This window comes from Xyrauchen texanus, chromosome 22 (assembly GCF_025860055.1).
Source record: "Xyrauchen texanus isolate HMW12.3.18 chromosome 22, RBS_HiC_50CHRs, whole genome shotgun sequence".
Taxonomy (NCBI): Eukaryota; Metazoa; Chordata; class Actinopteri; order Cypriniformes; family Catostomidae; genus Xyrauchen; species Xyrauchen texanus.
The window spans coordinates 42,998,049-43,019,546 of NC_068297.1; the positions used below are offsets into that span (position 1 = coordinate 42,998,049).

The following is a 21,498-nucleotide window of genomic DNA, read 5'->3' on the forward strand; positions in this document are numbered from 1 at the left end:
ACAACATAACAGCATGGGTTAGTGAACTGTGCCTAGAACTGTTTGTAATTGAACCTTACTCAAGTGGAAATGCTACTGGAACCGTTCCTCAATGTGTTCAAAACATTTGGCCAGACAGGGCAGGAAAAGTGACCTCATGTTGAGTGGGTCATCTCCTGTATTTATCTCTGGAACTTTGTGGTGTCTCCTTAACTTTTGCTGTGAATAAAATACATAAAGAGTTGAATAATTCACAACTGTTCACATAATCAGTTATATAACACAGTGTTGTGATTGTTGTTAACAGATGGTAACATTATCCTCAGCTGTGTGTGGCATTTCTCCTCTTTTCTCCATCATAATTCCCCTGACTGACTTGTGGCGCTTGATGGTGACCTCCACTGGTGAGAAAAGCAATGCAGTATTGTTTGTTTAAAAGTCATCTTCACACATCAAGCAATGGAATGCCTTCATGGCCACTGATATCAAGAGATATCAAGTCAATATCTCAGATCCCACTTTGAAAGGATTTTTCTGATTAGACAGTTATGATGATGCTTGCTTTCCTGTGATGTCAACAGCTGTGAAATTCCTAATATTTATAACTATAGGCCTTGTATTGTTAATTGTCTATTTATTAATGATCCTCAGCACTAGCTGTTGTTATGTTAACTATTCTCAGTGATGGACCAGATGGACCAATCCCACATTGTGATTAAAGAGAGCATTTTATTTCATTTTCCAGTGTTGATTCTCATTTGAAACTGTTATTAGCAGACAACTTTGGCCTTCTCTCTAGTGTTTTCTTTTATTCAGGTGATATGAATATAATAAACTTTCTTTAAGTGGGAAAAACAGGATTTTTTTGGGGTGAAATGATTGAATCATCCTTATAAAGGCCAACATTTAGACATGCACTTTCTAGAATCTAGAGGATTTATCCGTTTCTTGAGTTATTAGGAGTTAATTTGCATATACAAAAGATTAGTATCCAACTAAAATGTAATTTATGATGAATACTGTGTATGAATAACTATTATCCGTATGATAATTTACTGAGTTTTGAACGGGTTTCAGCAGTTAAAGTGACTTTTATTTTGACATGGTTTGTTGTGTCGTTGTTTTGGACGCTTCCGTCACTCACACTTCCAAACATGGAGGCAATTTTCCACGAGAAAGTAAGACGCGGTTTTGCTCATTTATATGTTTATTTTTCGCACACGAACTTTACATGATTAATAGAAATATTTATTAAAGTCTCTGACGTCAGCGATCTGTCATGTAATGTGTTATCTTGAGGGTTAAAACATGTTTATTTACCGGATTCCTGTAGATCTCCAACACATTCATTCATTATTCACAAAGTTGTAGTCTCATATTTACATATGAAGTTTGACACGGCAGAATGTAAACATTTACCATAGTAAACATACTCTTAAAAACGAGTATACCGTATTACTGAATGATTACCTTAACCACGAATCCTAGTTTTACCAGGTACAGAAAAGTACTTAAAGAATACCATGCAAGTTTTTTGAGTAGCGAACTGCTTTTATTGTTACTACAGTAAAATCATAGTAATGCTGGATCTCCTGCTAACTGTGTCAGAAGCTTTCACACTCTCTGTCATTTGTATGTCTTTGTTCATTTTGTATTGTTAACTGTGGTAAGTGTAGTGGAACATTTAAGAGGAATAGGACAACTAACATGTGACGTCATCAACGCACACGGATGACTCTGATCTGTTTCATGTTCAGCTTACACACTAACATGTGACGTCATCAACGCTCACGAATTGTACTGTTATTCATATGTGTGTTGTTTACTGTGTGTTTATTTTGTCTTTACAGCAGGAAGGCTCCTTGTGCGCGCAGCACTGCCTGAATAACCTCCTGCAGGGCGAGTACTTCAGTCCGGTGGAGCTGTCGTCCATCGCTCACCAGCTGGACGAAGAAGAGCGCATGAGGATGGCAGAAGGAGGTGTTCAGAGTGAGGAGTACAGGACCTTTCTGCAGGTGCACAGGTCATATCTGTGATCTTTAACACACACGTGCCTTTATTCAGCTCATTAACTCATTGTGTTGAACTGTCTTTAGCAACCGTCGGGGAACATGGATGACAGCGGCTTCTTCTCCATTCAAGTGAGTCACTGCTCACATCAGATACAGTATCACTCTTCACGTTTATCAGAGAAGAACACTTATTTGTACGTGGAAGAGAACTTTGGAGCTTTTCATTAAAGATGAAATATGTTAAAATTAGTGATGCACTGGAATGAAAATTCTGGGCCGAAAACCGAAAATAACTTTGATTTTTAATACCTATTTTAAAATAGTTTTTAAAAAATATAATTGTATTAATATGATACTTTTTAATGAATTTAATGAATCTGAATTGAAAAACTACAAACCAATAAAATTATCACACTTTTATTGGAAGTAACGCACCAAAATTGGACAGAAAATATATTAAAACATTATTAAATATATTATTCTTTATTCAGTTCTTTAACGTTCATATTTAACAGATTTTTTTTTACCATTTATCCAAATAGTGTAACGTTCTAGAAAACTATAATGATATGCAAAACAGCAGTCAAGTAATGAACTTAGCAGCTCTAGTATAGCATCTTGCAAATATAAAAAGTTTAAATATGCTACACAGTCATTTTAATGAAAGCAACAGTCAAAACACAGAACGGCAGAGCGCCTCTATTCTGTTTATTTAAAGGTATTTCCACCTTAATATAAAATTATTGTGCAAAACAACAGTAATAGAACTAAAACAACCTCAAACTGTAAACGACAGATGTAGCCTCAAGTCCGCAATCTTTGTTCATGTACCAGTAGTCATGAGGATTGTTGCATTCACGTGATATGAGCTTGAAACGATCGTCTGTGTTCCGTAACTGCTTTCGGGTCCTTGAATAACGTATACTGTGCGAGTAAGGGCAGCCGGTGGACTTTCTGGTGCCCTCCTAGGCTAAGATGGTGCCCTATGCAGACTGCATAGTATGCGTATAGGGAGCGGTGGTACTGCTTTAGAGTATTTCCACACCGCTGACATCGTCCTTTTCTTGGTAGTGCTGTGATTATGACTAGATCGATCGAGAGTGAAACCTGAGCACTGAGGGGCGGGGAGGTGTATATATCGGCTCGTATTTTCTGCCTTTTTTCTCTTTCGGCCAAAACAAAAAATGCCATTTTCGGTGCATCTTTAAGTTAAAATACTTTCTCGTATCCCAGCAGAGACAACTGTAAGGGAGCCATTCGCTGGTTAATTTTCTCAAAAACTCTAAACACTGTGGCGCTATGAAAACTCAGAGCGGCCTGTTCTGCCGACACAACAACAATAGCTCAATCAATGGCCTGAGTAGGGGTGGGACTATCTGTTTGTTTAACCAACGGTGGACGGGGGGGGCGTGTTCACAAGGCCATTTGAAAACAATATTTATTTTTGTAGTTTCGCACAGTGGTGCAGAACTGACACACTTTAAAGTGAACATGAAATCAAAATATATAAATAAACATCTTATTGTGCACGATTTATAAATTTATATTTCTCTTTTTTACTTCTTGAATCACTCTGTGATCTCTTGTAGTAGAATAATTCAACTTCAAATAAATGGTTATAAAACAGCTAATAAAATCATTTGAACACAAATCAGTATTTCCTGTCCATGTACAGTATTTATTTAAAGATGTAATTGGTATGTAGTCGTGTAGTAAGTGGGATAATGTGCAGTCAGACGGAATAAACACCTGATCACTCTGTCGGGTTAATCCTGTGATATTAACTCCATCTTTTATTTAAATAATAATAAACTGAAACGACTTTCCTGTTCATCTGACGTCATCCAGCTGTCTTATAGAACAGACTACACCATCTGATCAACAACATTCCTGTTTCACTCCAATATCCGTCATATTATGTGTCGCGAACGGCGCTTTGTGTTGCAGGTGATCAGTAACGCTCTGGGGGTTTGGGGTTTGGAGATCGTTCTGTTCAACAGCCGAGAATACCAGCAGTTACGAATCGATCCCATGTAAGTCAGACGGCATCAGCAGTCATCAGGAACACTTCATCTGCTTTTATTGACCTTTAACCTCTGTTGTTCCAGAAACGAGAAGGCGTTTATATGTAACTATAAGGAGCATTGGTTTACAGTGCGTAAGCTGGGCCAGCAGGTACGGTTTCTAATGTTTTATTGTCCGTGTTAATATGAAGGTGTCGAGTTTACCAGCCTGCTTCTGTCTGTTCTAGTGGTTTAATCTGAACTCGCTGTTAACCGGACCAGAGCTCATATCAGACACGTATCTGGCACTGTTCTTAGCACAACTACAGCAGGAAGGTAAAACGTCTTCCATTAAATGTCATTTATTCACTGTCTACACACACACACGTTTGACCCGTGACTCTAAGCTGGGGTGCTTGAATTGTGTCGAATCTCTCTGAAGGATATTCTATATTTGTGATTTGTGGGAATCTGCCGGACTGTGAAGCGGATCAGACTTTGCGGATCATGCGAGTGGAGCAGCAGCAGAGGCCGAAACTCATCGGAGAAGATGAAGCTCAGAGGTACAGCTGTCAATCAAACTTACTGTCATCACATGTGTAGAGGGCTCCAGGTGCCGCTATAAAAGTACATTTATGTTTTTACTATTAACTTCAGAACTGTGTGAGCCGGAATCATGTAGTTTTCCATCATTTAACCGCTTCCTCCATCTGCATATTAATGGTTTCATTTGTTCAAGAAAACTTTTCCTGCATTTTGAATTTTCTTAAAAACACTTTTTCAAAGTTCCCTAAAACATTCATAAGAGTTGCTTAAAACAAAATGCCAGTTTGCATTCTGATTCAATTATATCAACATTTAAAAAGACATTTATGCTCTTTATCAGCGGTGCAAGCAGTGTGACATAACAAAACATTGAAATATAGAATTATAACATTTAGATATTTAACATCACTTTTTTGATTCAAGATCCTGATGAAAGACATTTGATATATAGCCAGAAGCACAGAATCATACATTCCTCTTATGATTTATCACCTTTGCATTCGTGTTAAATGTATGAATAATAATCATACATTTGGAGTGGTGGTGGTGTAGTGGACTAAAGCACATAACTGGTAATCAGAAGGTTGCTGGTTCGATCTCCACAGTCACCACCATTGTGTCCTTGAGGAAGACACTTAACTCCAGGTTGCTCCGGGGGGATTGTCCCTGTAATAAGTGCTCTGTAAGTCGCTTTGGATAAAAGCTTCTGCCAAATGCATAAATGTAAATGTAATCATTTTAATTTATATTGCACCTTTTAGAGATTAACACACACAGAAAAACCCAACATGTTCACATTTGGGGTGTAAAAATATATCGTATTGTATCGTACAATAAACAGACACATTATAGTGTAATTAAAACTAAGCAGTGTAATATTGAGAGCTGTGGAACAGTCTCCTCCCCGGACAGATGGCACTGAACACTCACAGGAAAACAAGCAACACTTACAACTGTTCACATACAGCTAGGGTTGGAACGGTATGATAACAGTCTCAGAAAATAGCACAGTATACAGTATTACACAATTATTATTAGCAGTTATGATGACATTTATAGCAGTGAAAACACAACTTTTTTTGGGGGGTTGAACAAACACTTTATAATAATTGAAACCATATTTTTAATGGAAGTATGTGTAAAAAAAGTCTCCCTTTTGAAAATAAATCAAATAAATAGAATAAGAAAGCTAACAGAATTATAATAATAAACTAAATTATAAACATGATATAAAACAGCATGTAACTATAACATGTTATATAATTAAAGCATGTTAGTTTACATGTTAAATGAACTACTAAATGAAAATAACATCAGCTGTGTGAGCTTTAAAAGTTATTAATAACATATACTGCTCCTGTCTTTTAACATACATGTGTAAGGTTTTTACTATGCATTGAAATACACATTGGTGATGTTTTTATAAGCTATTGTATTGATTTGTTTTTATTTTACAAAGAAAATAATAGAATATAAATAATCAAATTTGTATCTGTAATCAGCTACAATAGCAGGTTCTGTGATTGTCGATGAACTAATACATTTTCACATTCATTACAATTTAAATGTTGTGTCCTGGTGTTTATTATAAATATAACAGATTCATTTATTTGTGGATTTTGATTCCAGTGGTGACTGCATAGGATTGTTTCAGATTCGTGTTGTCCAAACATTTCCAATAAATCCAGAGCGTTGTAAAGTCCAAAAGTCAACATGTTTTGAAAAAAGATAGATGTAATCATTTCCAAAATTCACAACATGTTTTTATCTAACGAAATATTCTGCCTCAATCCATGTTTGTTGGTGTTTAGACTTTCAAATTTGTTTTACTGTAGTGAAAAAACTAGCTGGACAAAAAGCGAGGCACGCACCTTCAAGGGCAGTCTAGCAGCTAATATATATATATATATATATATATATATATTTTGTATTGTCTAGCACTATTATATAATAGTTTGCAGTATGAGTCAGTATGCAGTATAATGAAATAGTGTGCAGTATAATGAGTCAGTAGGCAGTGTAATGAGCTAGTATGAAGTATAATGAAATAGTGTGCAGTGTAATGAGTCAGTAGGCAGTGTAATGAGTTAGTATGAAGTATAATGAAATAGTGTGCAGTGTAATGAGTCAGTAGGCAGTGTAATGCGTTAGTATGAAGTATAATGAAATAGTGTGCAGTGTAATGAGTTAGTATGCAGTATAATGAAATAGTGTGCAGTGTAATGAGTCAGTAGGCAGTGTAATGAGCTAGTATGAAGTATAATGAAATAGTGTGCAGTGTAATGAGTCAGTAGGCAGTGTAATGAGTTAGTATGAAGTATAATGAAATAGTGTGCAGTGTAATGAGTTAGTATGCAGTATAATGAAATAGTGTGCAGTGTAATGAGTCAGTATGCAATATAATGAAATAGTTTGCAGTATGAGTTAGTGTGCAGTGTAATGAGTCAGTATGCAGTATAATGAGTCAGTATGCAGTATAATGAGTCAGTATGCAGTATAATGAAATAGTTTGCCGTATGAGTCAGTATGCAGTATAATGAAATAGTGTGCAGTGTAATGAGTCAGTAGGCAGTGTAGTGAAATAGTTTGCAGTATGAGCTAGTATGAAGTATAATGAAATAGTGTGCAGTGTAATGAGTCAGTAGGCAGTGTAATGAGTTAGTATGAAGTATAATGAAATAGTGTGCAGTGTAATGAGTTAGTATGCAGTATAATGAAATAGTGTGCAGTGTAATGAGTCAGTAGGCAGTGTAATGAAATAGTGTGCAGTATGAGTTATCAAATAAAATCACTTTATTGTCACACTACCATGTACACAAGTGCAACAGTAGGTGAAATTCTTGTGTGCAGTTCCGAGCAACATAGCAGTCATGACAGTGACGAGACATATACCAATTACAATAAACAACATACACAACACAATTACAATTTACATATCAAATGTACACATACTTACACAACACAATAATTATATACAATGTACAGTAAACAATACACACAATATACAACACACAATACAATAAGTAAGGAGTATATGATATATATATATATATATATAAAGTAGTATATTGAGGAGAATATGTTGACAGTCCAGTGTGAGATTATAGATGAATAAAGTGCAGTGCTAATTATTGATCATGATAGATCAAGTGTTCAACAGTCTGACTGCTTGGGTAAAGAAGCTGTCATGTAGTCGGCTGGTGCGGGTCTTGATGCTGCGATACCGCCTGCCTGATGGTAGCAGTGAGAACAGCCCATGACTCAGGTGGCTGGAGTCTCTGATGATCCTCCGAGCTTTTTTCACACACCGCCTAGTGTATATGTCCTGGAGGGAGGGAAGCTCACCTCCGATGATGGTTCTGGCAGTTCGCACCACCCTTTGCAGGGCTTTGCAGTCGTGGGCGGTGCTATTGCCGTACCAGGCGGTGATGCAGCCAGTCAGGATGCTCTCTACAGTGCTGGTGTAGAACCGTGTGAGGATGTGTTGGTTCATTCCAAACTTCCTCAGCCATCTCAGGAAGAAGAGGCTCTGGTGAGCCTTCTTCACAACGGCCTCAGTGTGGACGGACCATGTGAGTTCTTCAGTGATGTGGACACCGAGGAACTTGAAACTGCTGACTCTCTCTACCGGTGCTCCATTGATGGTGATGGGGCTGTGTTCTCCGTCTTTCCTCCTGAAATCCACCACAAGCTCCTTGGTTTTACTGACGTCGAGGGAGAGGTTGTGCTCCTGACACCAGCGTGTCAGAGTGTGCACCTCCTTTCTGTAGGCTCTTTCATCATTGTCAGTGATCAGACCTACCACCGTCGTATCGTCAGCAAACTTAATGATGGCATTGGAGCTATGTGTTGCCACACAGTCATGTGTGTACAGTGAATACAGTAGGGGGCTGAGAACACAGCCCTGCGGGGCTCCAGTGATGAGGAGATGTTGCTGCCCATTCTAACCACCTGACGTCTGCCTGACAGGAAATCCAGAATCCAGCTACACAGCGAGCTGTTTAAGCCCAGAGCCCGGAGTTTCATATCAATCTTGGAGGGCACTATGGTGTTGAATGCTGAGCTGTAGTCAACAAACAGCATTCTCACATATGTGTTCCTTTTTTCCAGATGGGAGAGAGCAGTGTGTAGTGTAGATGCAATGGCAATGGTAGATGGAAATGGTGTGCAGTGTAATGAGTTAGTATGCAGTATAATGAGTCAGTATGCATTATAATGAAATAGTTTGCAGTACGAGTTAGTATGCAGTATAATGAAATAGTTTGCAGTATGAGTTAGTATGCAGTATAATGAAATAGTGTGCAGTATGAGTCAGTATGCAGTATAATGAAATAGTGTGCAGTGTAATGAGGCAGTATGCAGTATAATGAAATGGTGTGCAGTGTAATGAGTCAGTATGCAGTATAATGAAATAGTGTGCAGTGTAATGAGTTAGTATGCAGTATAATGAAATAGTGTGCAGTGTAATGAGTCAGTATGCAGTATAATGAAATGATGTGCAGTATGAGTTAGTATGCAGTGTAATGAAATAGTTTGCAGTATGAGTCAGTATGCAGTATAATGAAATGGTGTGCAGTATAATGAAATAGTGTGCAGTGTAATGAGTCAGTATGCAGTATAATGAAATAGTGTGCAGTGTAATGAGTCAGTATGCAGTATAATGAAATATTGTGCAGTGTAATGAGTCAGTATGCAGTATAATGAAATGGTGTGCAGTGTAATGAGTCAGTATGCAGTATAATGAAATAGTGTGCAGTGTAATGAGTTAGTGTGCAGTGTAATGAGTCAGTATGCAGTATAATGAAATAGTGTGCAGTGTAATGAGTGAGTATGCAGTATAATGAAATGATGTGCAGTATGAGTTAGTATGCAGTATAATGAAATGGTGTGCAGTATGAGTCTGTATGCAGTATAATGAAATAGTTTGCAGTATGAGTCAGTATGCAGTATAATGAAATGGTGTGCAGTATAATGAAATAGTTTGCAGTATGAGTCAGTATGCAGTATAATGAAATAGTGTGCAGTATAATGAAATAGTTTGCAGTATGAGCTAGTATGAAGTATAATGAAATAGTGTGCAGTGTAATGAGTCAGTATGCAGTATAATGAAATGGTGTGCAGTGTAATGAGTCAGTATGCAGTATAATGAAATGGTGTGCAGTGTAATGAAATAGTTTGCAGTATGAGCTAGTATGAAGTATAATGAAATAGTGTGCAGTGTAATGAGTCAGTATGCAGTATGAGTTAGTATGCAGTATAATGAAATAATTTGCAGTATGAGTCAGTATGCAGTATAATGAAATAGTTTGCAGTATGAGTCAGTATGCAGTATAATGAAATGGTGTGCAGTATAATGAAATAGTTTGCAGTATGAGTCAGTATGCAGTATAATGAAATGGTGTGCAGTATAATGAAATAGTGTGCAGTGTAATGAGTCAGTATGCAGTAAAATGAAATGGTGTGCAGTATGAGTTAGTATGCAGTATATGAAATGGTGTGCAGTATGAGTTAGTATGCAGTATAATGAAATGGTGTGCAGTATGAGTCTGTATGCATTATAATGAAATAGTTTGCAGTACGAGTTAGTATGCAGTATAATGAAATAGTTTGCAGTATGAGTTAGTATGCAGTATAATGAAATAGTGTGCAGTATGAGTCAGTATGCAGTATAATGAAATAGTGTGCAGTGTAATGAGGCAGTATGCAGTATAATGAAATGGTGTGCAGTGTAATGAGTCAGTATGCAGTATAATGAAATAGTGTGCAGTGTAATGAGTTAGTATGCAGTATAATGAAATAGTGTGCAGTGTAATGAGTCAGTATGCAGTATAATGAAATGATGTGCAGTATGAGTTAGTATGCAGTATAATGAAATAGTTTGCAGTATGAGTCAGTATGCAGTATAATGAAATGGTGTGCAGTATAATGAAATAGTGTGCAGTGTAATGAGTCAGTATGCAGTATAATGAAATAGTGTGCAGTGTAATGAGTCAGTATGCAGTATAATGAAATATTGTGCAGTGTAATGAGTCAGTATGCAGTATAATGAAATGGTGTGCAGTGTAATGAGTCAGTATGCAGTATAATGAAATAGTGTGCAGTGTAATGAGTTAGTGTGCAGTGTAATGAGTCAGTATGCAGTATAATGAAATAGTGTGCAGTGTAATGAGTGAGTATGCAGTATAATGAAATGATGTGCAGTATGAGTTAGTATGCAGTATAATGAAATGGTGTGCAGTATGAGTCTGTATGCAGTATAATGAAATAGTTTGCAGTATGAGTCAGTATGCAGTATAATGAAATGGTGTGCAGTATAATGAAATAGTTTGCAGTATGAGTCAGTATGCAGTATAATGAAATAGTGTGCAGTATAATGAAATAGTTTGCAGTATGAGCTAGTATGAAGTATAATGAAATAGTGTGCAGTGTAATGAGTCAGTATGCAGTATAATGAAATGGTGTGCAGTGTAATGAGTCAGTATGCAGTATAATGAAATGGTGTGCAGTGTAATGAAATAGTTTGCAGTATGAGCTAGTATGAAGTATAATGAAATAGTGTGCAGTGTAATGAGTCAGTATGCAGTATGAGTTAGTATGCAGTATAATGAAATAATTTGCAGTATGAGTCAGTATGCAGTATAATGAAATAGTTTGCAGTATGAGTCAGTATGCAGTATAATGAAATGGTGTGCAGTATAATGAAATAGTTTGCAGTATGAGTCAGTATGCAGTATAATGAAATGGTGTGCAGTATAATGAAATAGTGTGCAGTGTAATGAGTCAGTATGCAGTAAAATGAAATGGTGTGCAGTATGAGTTAGTATGCAGTATATGAAATGGTGTGCAGTATGAGTTAGTATGCAGTATAATGAAATGGTGTGCAGTATGAGTCTGTATGCTGTATAATGAAATAGTTTGCAGTATGAGTTAGTATGCAGTATAATGAAATGGTGTGCAGTATAATGAAATAGTTTGCAGTATGAGCTAGTATGAAGTATAATGAAATAGTTTGCAGTATGAGTTAGAATGCAGTATAATGAAATGGTGTGCAGTGTAATGAGTCAGTATGCAGTATAATGAAATAGTGTGCAGTATAATGAGTTAGTATGCAGTATAATGAGTTATTGTGTTGTATAATGAGTTAGTGTGCAGTAGGGTTGCAGCGGTATATCGGTTTCACGGTATACCATGGTTTGAAAATTGATGGTTATCATACCATGTACATTTGCTTATCTACGGTATTGAGAAAAAAATGCAAACGGATGGAGAATCTCATATGCGCGTGCGCATCTCCTTTCCTCCTTGTCTGCCTGTCAGACTCGTGAACTTGCGACACACATAAACACGCAGGGGAGAAAATGTCAGAGAGAAGCAAGGCGAGGGGGTCTGACATGAGTGTGTGTTAAAGCAGTGGTTCCCAACAGGTTTATTCGGACTGGGTCGCAGACAGCAGGGAAAGAGCAATGCCATGGTTCTCCCATTGAAGATATTTCAGCGGCCGCCCAAGTGATCGAGTATTTACGACTACCGAGGCAGATTTAATGATAATCTCGCAAACAGCTAAAGCAGACATGGGCAACATATGGCCCGCGGGCTGTATCAGGCCCTCCTCATGGTTTAATGTGGCCCTCGGCTCATTTATCGTAAAAGTGTTTTTATTTTTCATTGGATATTTCAGTTAACTTGCATTGGGACCTAACGCGTCTCCACAAGCCTTTAACATGCTCAGGGTTGCCAGATAAGAGATGAATCACCCCCAGTTTGAGATTTATATTACGCAACCATACACGTCTCGTTTTCCCCTTTGAGCAAACTTAGCGATCTGTAGTGCAATATTCTGCTCAAGGAAAAGTGTTATACGGATACTCTCTGTCCATTCTTGAGGCTGCTTGTGATGTTTGGTGCTACAAATTTTGCAGGTAAAACTTCTCAGTGATTTAAATTAAATATAAAAGTAAATCTCGGCATCATTGACATGCAAGCAAAAGCATGCCAGAGATGTAAATGTATTTTTTATTTGTGCAATTTAGAAACGTTGAAGTCCATTCGCACCTGTATGTTAATTAACTCTTGCAGTAATTATCATATTCATGCAGTCTGTGTTATTCAGTTGTGTGATGAAAAACTATCGAGGAGACCCCTCATCATGACACTTTTTGCATGTAAACGGGTAATGTTTTAGAAAAAAATAAGTAAACTCACCTGCTATGCGAAAAACATGAAAAGTTCTATAAATTTTAATTTAGTTTTTATTATTATTATTATTATTATTATTAATAAAACAGACTCCTGATGTAGAGATTGTTAAACTGAATAATAAATTAACTGGGAATTTGAGATGGTAAAATACATTTATAAGCTCAGCCTTTATTCAGTTTTTTAATGCCTGAGAGAAAAGTATCTATCTTTGTAGAGTAATACAATACTTCAGGCAATTGCAGAATAGTCCCATTAGACACAGATACACTTGAGAAAATTCAGTACAGGTACAGACAGGAGCAGTATATGTTAACTGTTAATAATCATAGGACATTACTTTAATAGGACATTACTTTAAAAGCTCACACAGCTGATGATATTTTTCATTTAGTAGATCATTTAACATGCTATGATAACATGCTTTAGTTATATAACATGTTATAGTTACATGATATTTTTTCATCATGTTTATAATTCTGTTTATTATAATTCTGTTAGCTTTCTTATTTTTTCTATTTATTTATTTATAAAGGGAGACTTTTTTTTACACATATTTAAAATAAATGGTTTCAAGTTTCAATTATAATAAAGTGTTTGCTCAAAAATAAGTAAATAAAATAACTAGGGCTGGGATAAACGATTATTTTTTTAAACGATTAATCTAGCGATTATTTTGTCGATGCATCGATTAATCTAACGATTCGTTTTTTCCAGTCCAATTTGATTTCGATTAATCGACTTGTGACAACACCGGTAATACCGGTTTCATCGGGGGTGGGGTGTATAAAATTAAAAAAAAAAAACATTTGCCGGGAGTTTGATTGACTGCCGATCTGATCAATCAATCATAATACGCCATTTTTGTGCGACAAAGTAGTCAGGCGAGAGAAGATTAACGTCAGTGGATTTGAATTTGAATAATGGATTGTAGGCTACCGTACTGACGTCTTTCCGCGGTTAAAACAACAGTCCTTCTGATGTAGGCTACATTCATGTTTAGCCTATTTGATGCTATAAATTAACCAAGGAAAAGATGATCGGTTCACGAGCAGCTTTAACTGAGGGAATCTGTCACGACACATTAAAGAGCCACAAAATAGTAGGGCTATTTATGGTTTAATTTTCTTTGAATGACCAAATTTGAAAGTTGGGACTTTATTAAATGTTACCTGCTTGGTCCTGTCTGTCAGCGCGTTGTCAGTGTCCTCTATGTATTTTTCACGACATTCATAGCTATAAGCGCATTATTAATAGCTATAGCTGAAAACTTTAGGTGTCGACAACGTATTATAGCCTACTCCAACATCGAGTGCAAAGTGGGGAGTTGAAAAAAAACTTACGGTGCTCTGTCATCTGCAGCTGCAACCGGGTGGCGCCTCTTCAGGTGCTGGTGCATTGCTGTGGTGCTAGAATGGAAGGCCATCTCCATTTTGCAAAGACGACATATCACGGAATTGTTTCCTTTTAAATTAAAGAATTCCCATACTTTAGAGGAACGAGTGCGTGCCGCCTTGCACTTCTGATAGTCTGAGGAGCCACTCCGTTGTCACACACCGTTGCAACCCTAGTGTGCCGTGTAATGAGTTAGTGTGCAGTGTAATGCGTTGGTGTGCAGTGTAATGCGTTGGTGTGCAGTGTAATGAGTTGGTGTGCAGTGTAATGCGTTGGTGTGCAGTGTAATGAGTTGGTGTGCAGTGTAATGCGTTGGTGTGCAGTGTAATGAGTTGGTGTGCAGTGTAATGCGTTGGTGTGCAGTGTAATGAGTTAGTGTGCAGTGTAATGCGTTGGTGTGCAGTGTAATGAGTTGGTGTGCAGTGTAATGCGTTGGTGTGCAGTGTAATGAGTTGGTGTGCAGTGTAATGCGTTGGTGTGCAGTGTAATGCGTTGGTGTGCAGTGTAATGCGTTGGTGTGCAGTGTAATGCGTTGGTGTGCAGTGTAATGCGTTGGTGTGCAGTGTAATGCGTTGGTGTGCAGTGTAATGCATTGGTGTGCAGTGTAATGAGTTGGTGTGCAGTGTAATGCGTTGGTGTGCAGTGTAATGAGTTGGTGTGCAGTGTAATGCGTTGCTGTGCAGTGTAATGCGTTGCTGTGCAGTGTAGTGAGTTGTTGTGCAGTGTAATGCGTTGGTGTGCAGTGTAATGAGTTGGTGTGCAGTGTAATGCGTTGGTGTGCAGTGTAATGCGTTGGTGTGCAGTGTAGTGAGTTGGTGTGCAGTGTAATGCGTTGGTGTGCAGTGTAATGCGTTGGTGTGCAGTGTAATGCGTTGGTGTGCAGTGTAGTGAGTTGGTGTGCAGTGTAATGAGTTGGTTTGCAGTATAATCAAATTGTGTTCAATATAATGAGTTTGTGTGTGGTTTAATGAGTTTGTAAATTGTTCAGGGTGTCCATGCAGCAGGTATTAGACACCACAGACACTACAGATGAAGGCGTGCTGGACGAGGATGAGGAGGAGTTGAGGAAGGCTCTGGCTCTCAGTAGACAGCATATGGAGGTGGAAGATGAAGAAGCAGATCTGCGCAGAGCCATTCAACTCAGCATGCAGGGTGAGAGAGAGACACACATCTGTAGATGACACAGTTTAACACTGATAAAAGCCCAAACAACATTTGATGTGATGGTTTTGTATAATGTTAAATGGCTGTAGGCAGTGTTAGTCCCAGAAGCCAAATTGAGACAGCTGGCTCATCACATGACACGTCAAGCAGCGAGACACTGACTGCAGAAGAGCTGCGGCGGAGGAGACAGGTGTACTTTGACAGGTGAGCACTGCATAATCCACATTGTACTAGCAGGTTTAATTGATAAAGTCCTGTAACCTCTGCTGTCTAATTTTGATTGATTAATTGATTGATGGATGAAGTCCTTCTGTATTGTGTAATTTGTGTTTTGGACACAGGCAACAGCTCCCTCATTCTGCTGCTCATGACAGTCACAGTGCTGGTAAGAACTTGTTCAGTTCATCACAATTCAATCGTGATTCAAGAAACTGCAGCAGTGACATGCTGGGAGATTTCTTTAACATCAGAAAATAAATTGAATTCTGCTGCTGTTCGATGTTTAATGATATATTTCATTTAGTTTTTTTGACATTGTAAATTGATTTTTTGCTTTTTTAATGTTGATATTGAACCAGAAAAAAAGTGGATTAAAATGGTGAAAAGCTTGACCAGAGATGATGACCAGATGCAGCAAATGGAATATTCTTACACTCACATACAGTACTGTGCAAAAGTGTTCTAACTTCATCTAGTGTCCTGTTAGAACTGATGCTACTCACAAATGATGCTTCACAACCAGATAGCAACTGGCATATTAATAGCAAACATACCTGAACAGCTCTGTCACTGCCCTTTACATGCACTTTAAAAGTTCACTATCAGTCGGACTTATACAATCATTTGTCTTTATAAAATGTCATGTAAACACTTTAATCCGACTGAAATCTTTCAGTGTGATTTTTGCAGACTAACAGGAATTAATGTGATGAAGCTCGACCTTACACGGTCTTGCCGTTGTACTCATTCCGCAAAAGACAGGCGACACACGATAAGTGATGCCAGTTGTCCAGCGTATTACGGCATCATCCTGTATTTAAGAAAACAAAAGTGTTTCTCGTATTAAATCCATACGGCACGGTGTTTGTCTCGTATTTTCACGTCTCGCACTCTAAAAAGCTAAAAATTAAAAATGTTTTAGGATTCGCATTTGATCTATCTTCACATTAATTTGTCAGTTCATTAAGAATCGCTATGAGAATGGAAAACAAATCAAGAGAAATGGGTTCTTAAACAGACACTTACTACTACATTAGAATTAAAACTGCAGTGCATGTGAATGGTTTCCCACTGTTGTGACTTCGGTGTAAGTACATTAATAAAACATCACATTGCATATGTCAGTGATGGAAGAGAGAGACTCAGCCGTACCGTAATGTGCTTAATTACTGTAAAGATAACTCTTAACGGAAGAGTTATCCTCAAACATTTGAAGCGCTGTAGCTCGATTATGTCATAGAACGGTCTATTCATGCATGTTATTTCTTGTTTTATTTTATGTAAGATTTCAGAATATGAACTTTCATGACTTATTTTTATAACTGAAATAATATCTTTATAATCAGTAAAATTGTAATTTAGGTGATATTTAAGTGAACAATGTACACTGATTTGCTCTCTGTGCGTCACGTGTGTGGTTTTGTTGTTCTCAGGTGGATTGAAGGACAGCGGGACCAAACCTGACCAGTGATGATTTCACGTGACTGAACCTGTTCAAACTTTCTCTTGAGTCTCAATGAACTCCTGGACTTAAGTTGACCTCACGTGACCTCAGTCAGTGGGTGAGCGTTACATTCCAAACACGTCTCGTTTGGCCTTCAGTGTGTTTCACCAGTAATCTTTCATCCCCTCGTGACGTGCAGAGTGACCACAGCTGCACACAGACAGGAAGTGGCTCACATAAGGAGGAAGTTCTATAACTGACGTCACTCAGTTTGGGACCATTGAGTTTTTTTTATTCTTCTCTGTGGTCTGTAGTGAATTCCTCGTCTTTACCAGCGTTACGTGCGACTGCATCAGGATCTGAAGTTATTTCTAATCCGCTTCACTCTCTGTCTGACTGACCACATTTAACGGACTACAGAGAGAACACATGACTGCGCTCCTACAGGATGTGTACAGCTGAATCTGACGACAGGATTCCTTTGCGTCATCGTGTGTCTGTTGTTCATTGAGATCAGCATGAAAATAAGGGCTCACAGATTGTGTACATGCGAGATGACATCACACATAATAATGCGCTTAAGTATAGTAAATAAAAGTGATAATCTAAAAGAATGACTTTGTATAATCACGTTCCCAATTTCCACATTGGGAAATTCAATCTTTTTTTGTGTCATTCACTCGTTCACTGTGCTAGACCGCAGTGCAGCTGTGTTGTGATCTTTCATGATTTTCATTGATTTGAGGCATTTTCTGGCGGATCAGCAGCAGCTTTTTAAACTCATTTGATTCAAGTGATTTATTATTCACTTCCATTCACAGTTGTTGATATTTTCTGTTCTTTAATAAATCTGTTTATCTCTCCCTCGAGTGGATGTTCATTCTTTTTCCTGGAATTATTTGGAGACTGTCAGACAGTTTTCCCACCAGATAATATAAGTGATATTTGACAGCTCATTGTTCCTTCTGTTCATGTTCATGTTCCATCTGATTCTGCTTGTGCATAATTATTTTTGTGAATTTGAGCCAAATTCTCTTAATTCACTTCAATATTGAATTAAGCAATTAAACCCACTATGTCTGCATTTGACATTATTCCAACAGGAACATTCAGGGATTTGACGTCGTCAGGCCTAGTATTTTAGCAATAATAAATAATTGTCTTCCGGAATACCTTAAACATGCATCTGCCAAACCCCTCGACGTGAAATCTCGACGTGACAGTCTAGTCCAATTTTAAACCTTTTTCCAATTTACCATTTATTTCCAGTTTTAGAGAAAGCAGATTTTGTTCATCTGCAAAGTTTTAGAGTCAAATAGTGCATTTGAAACATTCCAGTCAGGGTTTAGGAAACATCACAGTTTGCTCTTTTAAGAGTTTTAAATGATTTGGGGGACTTCGATACAGTAGACCACAATATTCGTATTTATTATTTTAGAGGAATTATTTACAATATTCCTGTAAATCTATTTTGACCTGTGGGGTCACTCAAGGCTCCATTCTTGGCCCCATTTTGTTTTCATTATGCATGCTTCCAGCTTGTAACAAACATTGGGTCATTTCATTGCTATGCAGACAACAACTCAGATTTATTTGAGCTTGAAGCAAAATGGCAGTAATGGTTTAAGGTCTTTAGCTGCTTGTCTATCGGATATTAAAGCATGGATGTCCTTAAGTTTATTAAATCTTAATGAAACTAAAATGGAGGCTATTGTGTTCGGGCCCTCAAGTATCTCGTAAAATCACGTTTTGGGTGGTTTGGCTTCTTATATTAATCCCTCAGTTCAAATCTTAGAGTCGTATTTGCGTTGAAATTTGCCAAACTGTAGTGGTCAAATCTAGATTTTTTTCTAGAGTTTTAGAGAGTTATACATGCTTTTATTTCATCTCGATGAAACTACTTCAATTTACTTTATATAGGAATAGGCCAGATGCTATGCTTTTGACTAGTACTCGCAAATACAAACACATTACCCATGTCTTACTCTCTTTGCATAGGTTGCCAGTCCATTTATAGAATCAACTAAAAAAAACTTTAAATGGACAGGCACCTTCTTACCTTTCTGACCTTCTGAATGTAAATACACCTGTTAGACGTCTAAAGTCCAGACTGAATTAGAGGGGTGACCGGGCTTTTGCCATAGCCGGTCCTAAACTGTGGAACAGTCTTCCAGTATCAATTAGAACAATTTCAACAGAATCAATATTTAAAGTAAGGCTAGAAACCTATCTTTTTGAGCAGGCGTATAATAAACCCAGAGTCTTAAGTTTTAAAACGTGCTTGTGTTATGTCCTACTTTAGTTGTACAGTTTTTAGTGATGTATTTTTGTGATGTTGCTGTTCACCACAATGGTCAACAATTGTTGTTTTTATTGTGCTTTATAAATAAACTGATTTATTTGATTGATTGATTGATTGATTTGCCCTTGCGGCCACTAGAGGTCGCTCGGAGAACTAAGACATTTAGTTTGAAGTTCTGTGTTTTCCTTCTTGTGTCTCTGTTCCTGATTCTTTCCCTGTTTGTCAACCCAGCTGTGTCTCGTTACCCTTGTTAGTTCTTGTGTATATATTGCCCTCGTGTTCTTTCTGTCTTTGTCAGTTGTCCGCTTTCCTTCATGGATGTAACTGTTGGGCCTCATGTATTCAGATACAAGACAAAGGCAGGCCTAACACAGTCATAAAGCCTGACTGAGGCCCACATACACAATCATAAATCTTACTGATAAAACTGCGCCAAAATCAAACAAAGGTAGTACAAAATAGACTACAAATCCCATGAAGCCTTGTGCACTTTGTGTGAAATTCCAAAGGATCAAACTCTCAACTCCTATTGGATGAGGTGTTCAACAGAATGCCCCTCAACCATGATGTCATCGGGAGTAGAAATACCTCGGAGATCCTTCTGGGCACCGCTTCTTTGCTTGACCACAAATTTGCTTGCTGTGCATGGACGCAGCTCATTGCTGCTCTCAGGTGTAGCCTTGTTGCACAAGAAAGTAACACGATTTGAAACTGTGGCCATACAATCTCGCTGGACGAGTTGAAAACTCTCTCTTTCACACTGCCCTCTTCAGCTGGCCACGGAGGCCGTCGACGAGTCTGTCCAGTTCCCCGAGGCTGTCAATGAGCCTGTCGAGCCTGTCCAGTTCCCCGAGGTTGTCGACGAGCCTGTCCACTTCCCTGAGCCTGTTGAGTTCCCTGAAAAAGTGGGGTAACGAGCCCTTTTTGGCTGATTGAAGACCAGACATGCTGTTGCATTCTGGACCGTCTGCAGTTGCTTAATTGTGTTAGCTGGGAGGCCAGCCAACAGGGAATTACAGTAGACCAGTCTTGAAATGACCATTGCTTGGACCAGGAGCAGTGTAGCATGTTTAGACAGGAAAGGTTTGATTTCTTGATGTTGTAAAGTGTGAACCTACAAGACCGGGTGGTTGTTGATATGTTTGCAGTGTTAAGCTGGTCATCCACCACCACTCCCAGGTTCCAGGCTGTCTTGGTTGGCATTAGCGTTGTTGAACCAAGATGAATATTGAGGTCTTGGCAAGGTTCCTTCATCCAGGCTGAGATCTCAGTAAGGTCATCAGGCTGGAACGACAGGTAGAGCATCTGCATAATAGTGGTAGGAAAAATTGTGTGCCTAAACGATAGGTCCTAGTCATGTAGAGTGAGAAGAGGAGGGGACCGATTGTGGCAGGATGGACTGTGATTGACTCCAGTCCCTCCTCCCCCCGTTTGATTACATTGGCTTTTACCTTTCCTATCCGGTTCGCGATTGGCTTGTGGTGTGTTCTTGGTGGCCAATCATGTCAGGAGGAGGATGTTATAGCTCGAACGTACCTTCTGGGGCAGTGCGTGACGCTGGAGGCTCGTGTTGTTTGGGTTCACCCAGTTTTGGTGGTGTCGCAGGTATGTAGAGGTCTATCGCAAATGTTGTACTGTTGCTAGTTAGCTTGTGGTTTATGTGGGATTCCGATTTTTTTTATAGAATTCCTTGCTGTGTTTCGGCTACCCCATGTTTCATCGGATTGAACGGAATAACGTGTTCCGTTTGTGACTCACACACGGCGCATTGCCTGCGAGATTCGGGTGTCAGCGCACTGTTGCTCAGGTAAGTTTTCTCCATTCGGGCCTGTGATTTTGCCTTAGTTGGGTGATAGCTTAATATAACTATTATTGTGTGTTTTAGGGATAGCTACCATAGCAGGGAAGCGTTTGCGGCCTGCCTTGGGGCAACTGCTGCTTTTCTTAAGCTCTTAATGCACGTTTTTCTTATGTGCTGAACTGGTTTTCGCCGAGTCCAAGTTAATGGACTGAGCTACTTTTTCCCAACTGCATCGTAGGCCACTTGTGTGGCTGATTGAGTATCTGCCCTCACATTTGTGTTATCCACGGATGAGTGTGTTTGTTACGTGATTCATATTGTGATCCATCGAGTGGGTCGTGTGTCTTTGTGTCCTAAAAGTTATTTCATCTTCCTTTTTTGTTCTAAAAGTTATTTCATCTTCCTTTTTGTTTATTTCATTTACCAGCATTATTGTT

General features: G+C 38.4%; 1 protein-coding gene across 1 annotated transcript; it reads left to right on the forward strand.

Moving 5' to 3' along the window:
- Positions 1 to 1,119: 1,119 nt before the first annotated feature.
- LOC127662930 (ataxin-3-like) lies at positions 1,120 to 19,268 on the forward strand. The gene is made up of 11 exons (XM_052154335.1): positions 1,120 to 1,157; positions 1,830 to 1,994; positions 2,076 to 2,120; positions 3,939 to 4,024; positions 4,100 to 4,166; positions 4,243 to 4,330; positions 4,437 to 4,557; positions 15,120 to 15,283; positions 15,385 to 15,499; positions 15,637 to 15,680; positions 16,948 to 19,268. Exons 1-11 carry the CDS (start codon positions 1,134 to 1,136, stop codon positions 16,983 to 16,985), a joined length of 957 nt encoding a protein of 318 aa, XP_052010295.1. The 5' UTR covers positions 1,120 to 1,133; the 3' UTR covers positions 16,986 to 19,268.
- The last annotated feature ends 2,230 nt before the right edge of the window (positions 19,269 to 21,498 follow it).

Coding starts and splice junctions, on each gene's coding strand:
- LOC127662930 (XM_052154335.1), top strand. CDS start 1,134: ATGGAGGCAATTTTCCACGAGAAA. Junction 4,167..4,242: donor TGCGTAAGCTGGGCCAGCAG/GTACGGTTTCTA, acceptor TGTCTGTTCTAG/TGGTTTAATCTGAACTCGCT. Junction 4,558..15,119: donor GGAGAAGATGAAGCTCAGAG/GTACAGCTGTCA, acceptor TAAATTGTTCAG/GGTGTCCATGCAGCAGGTAT.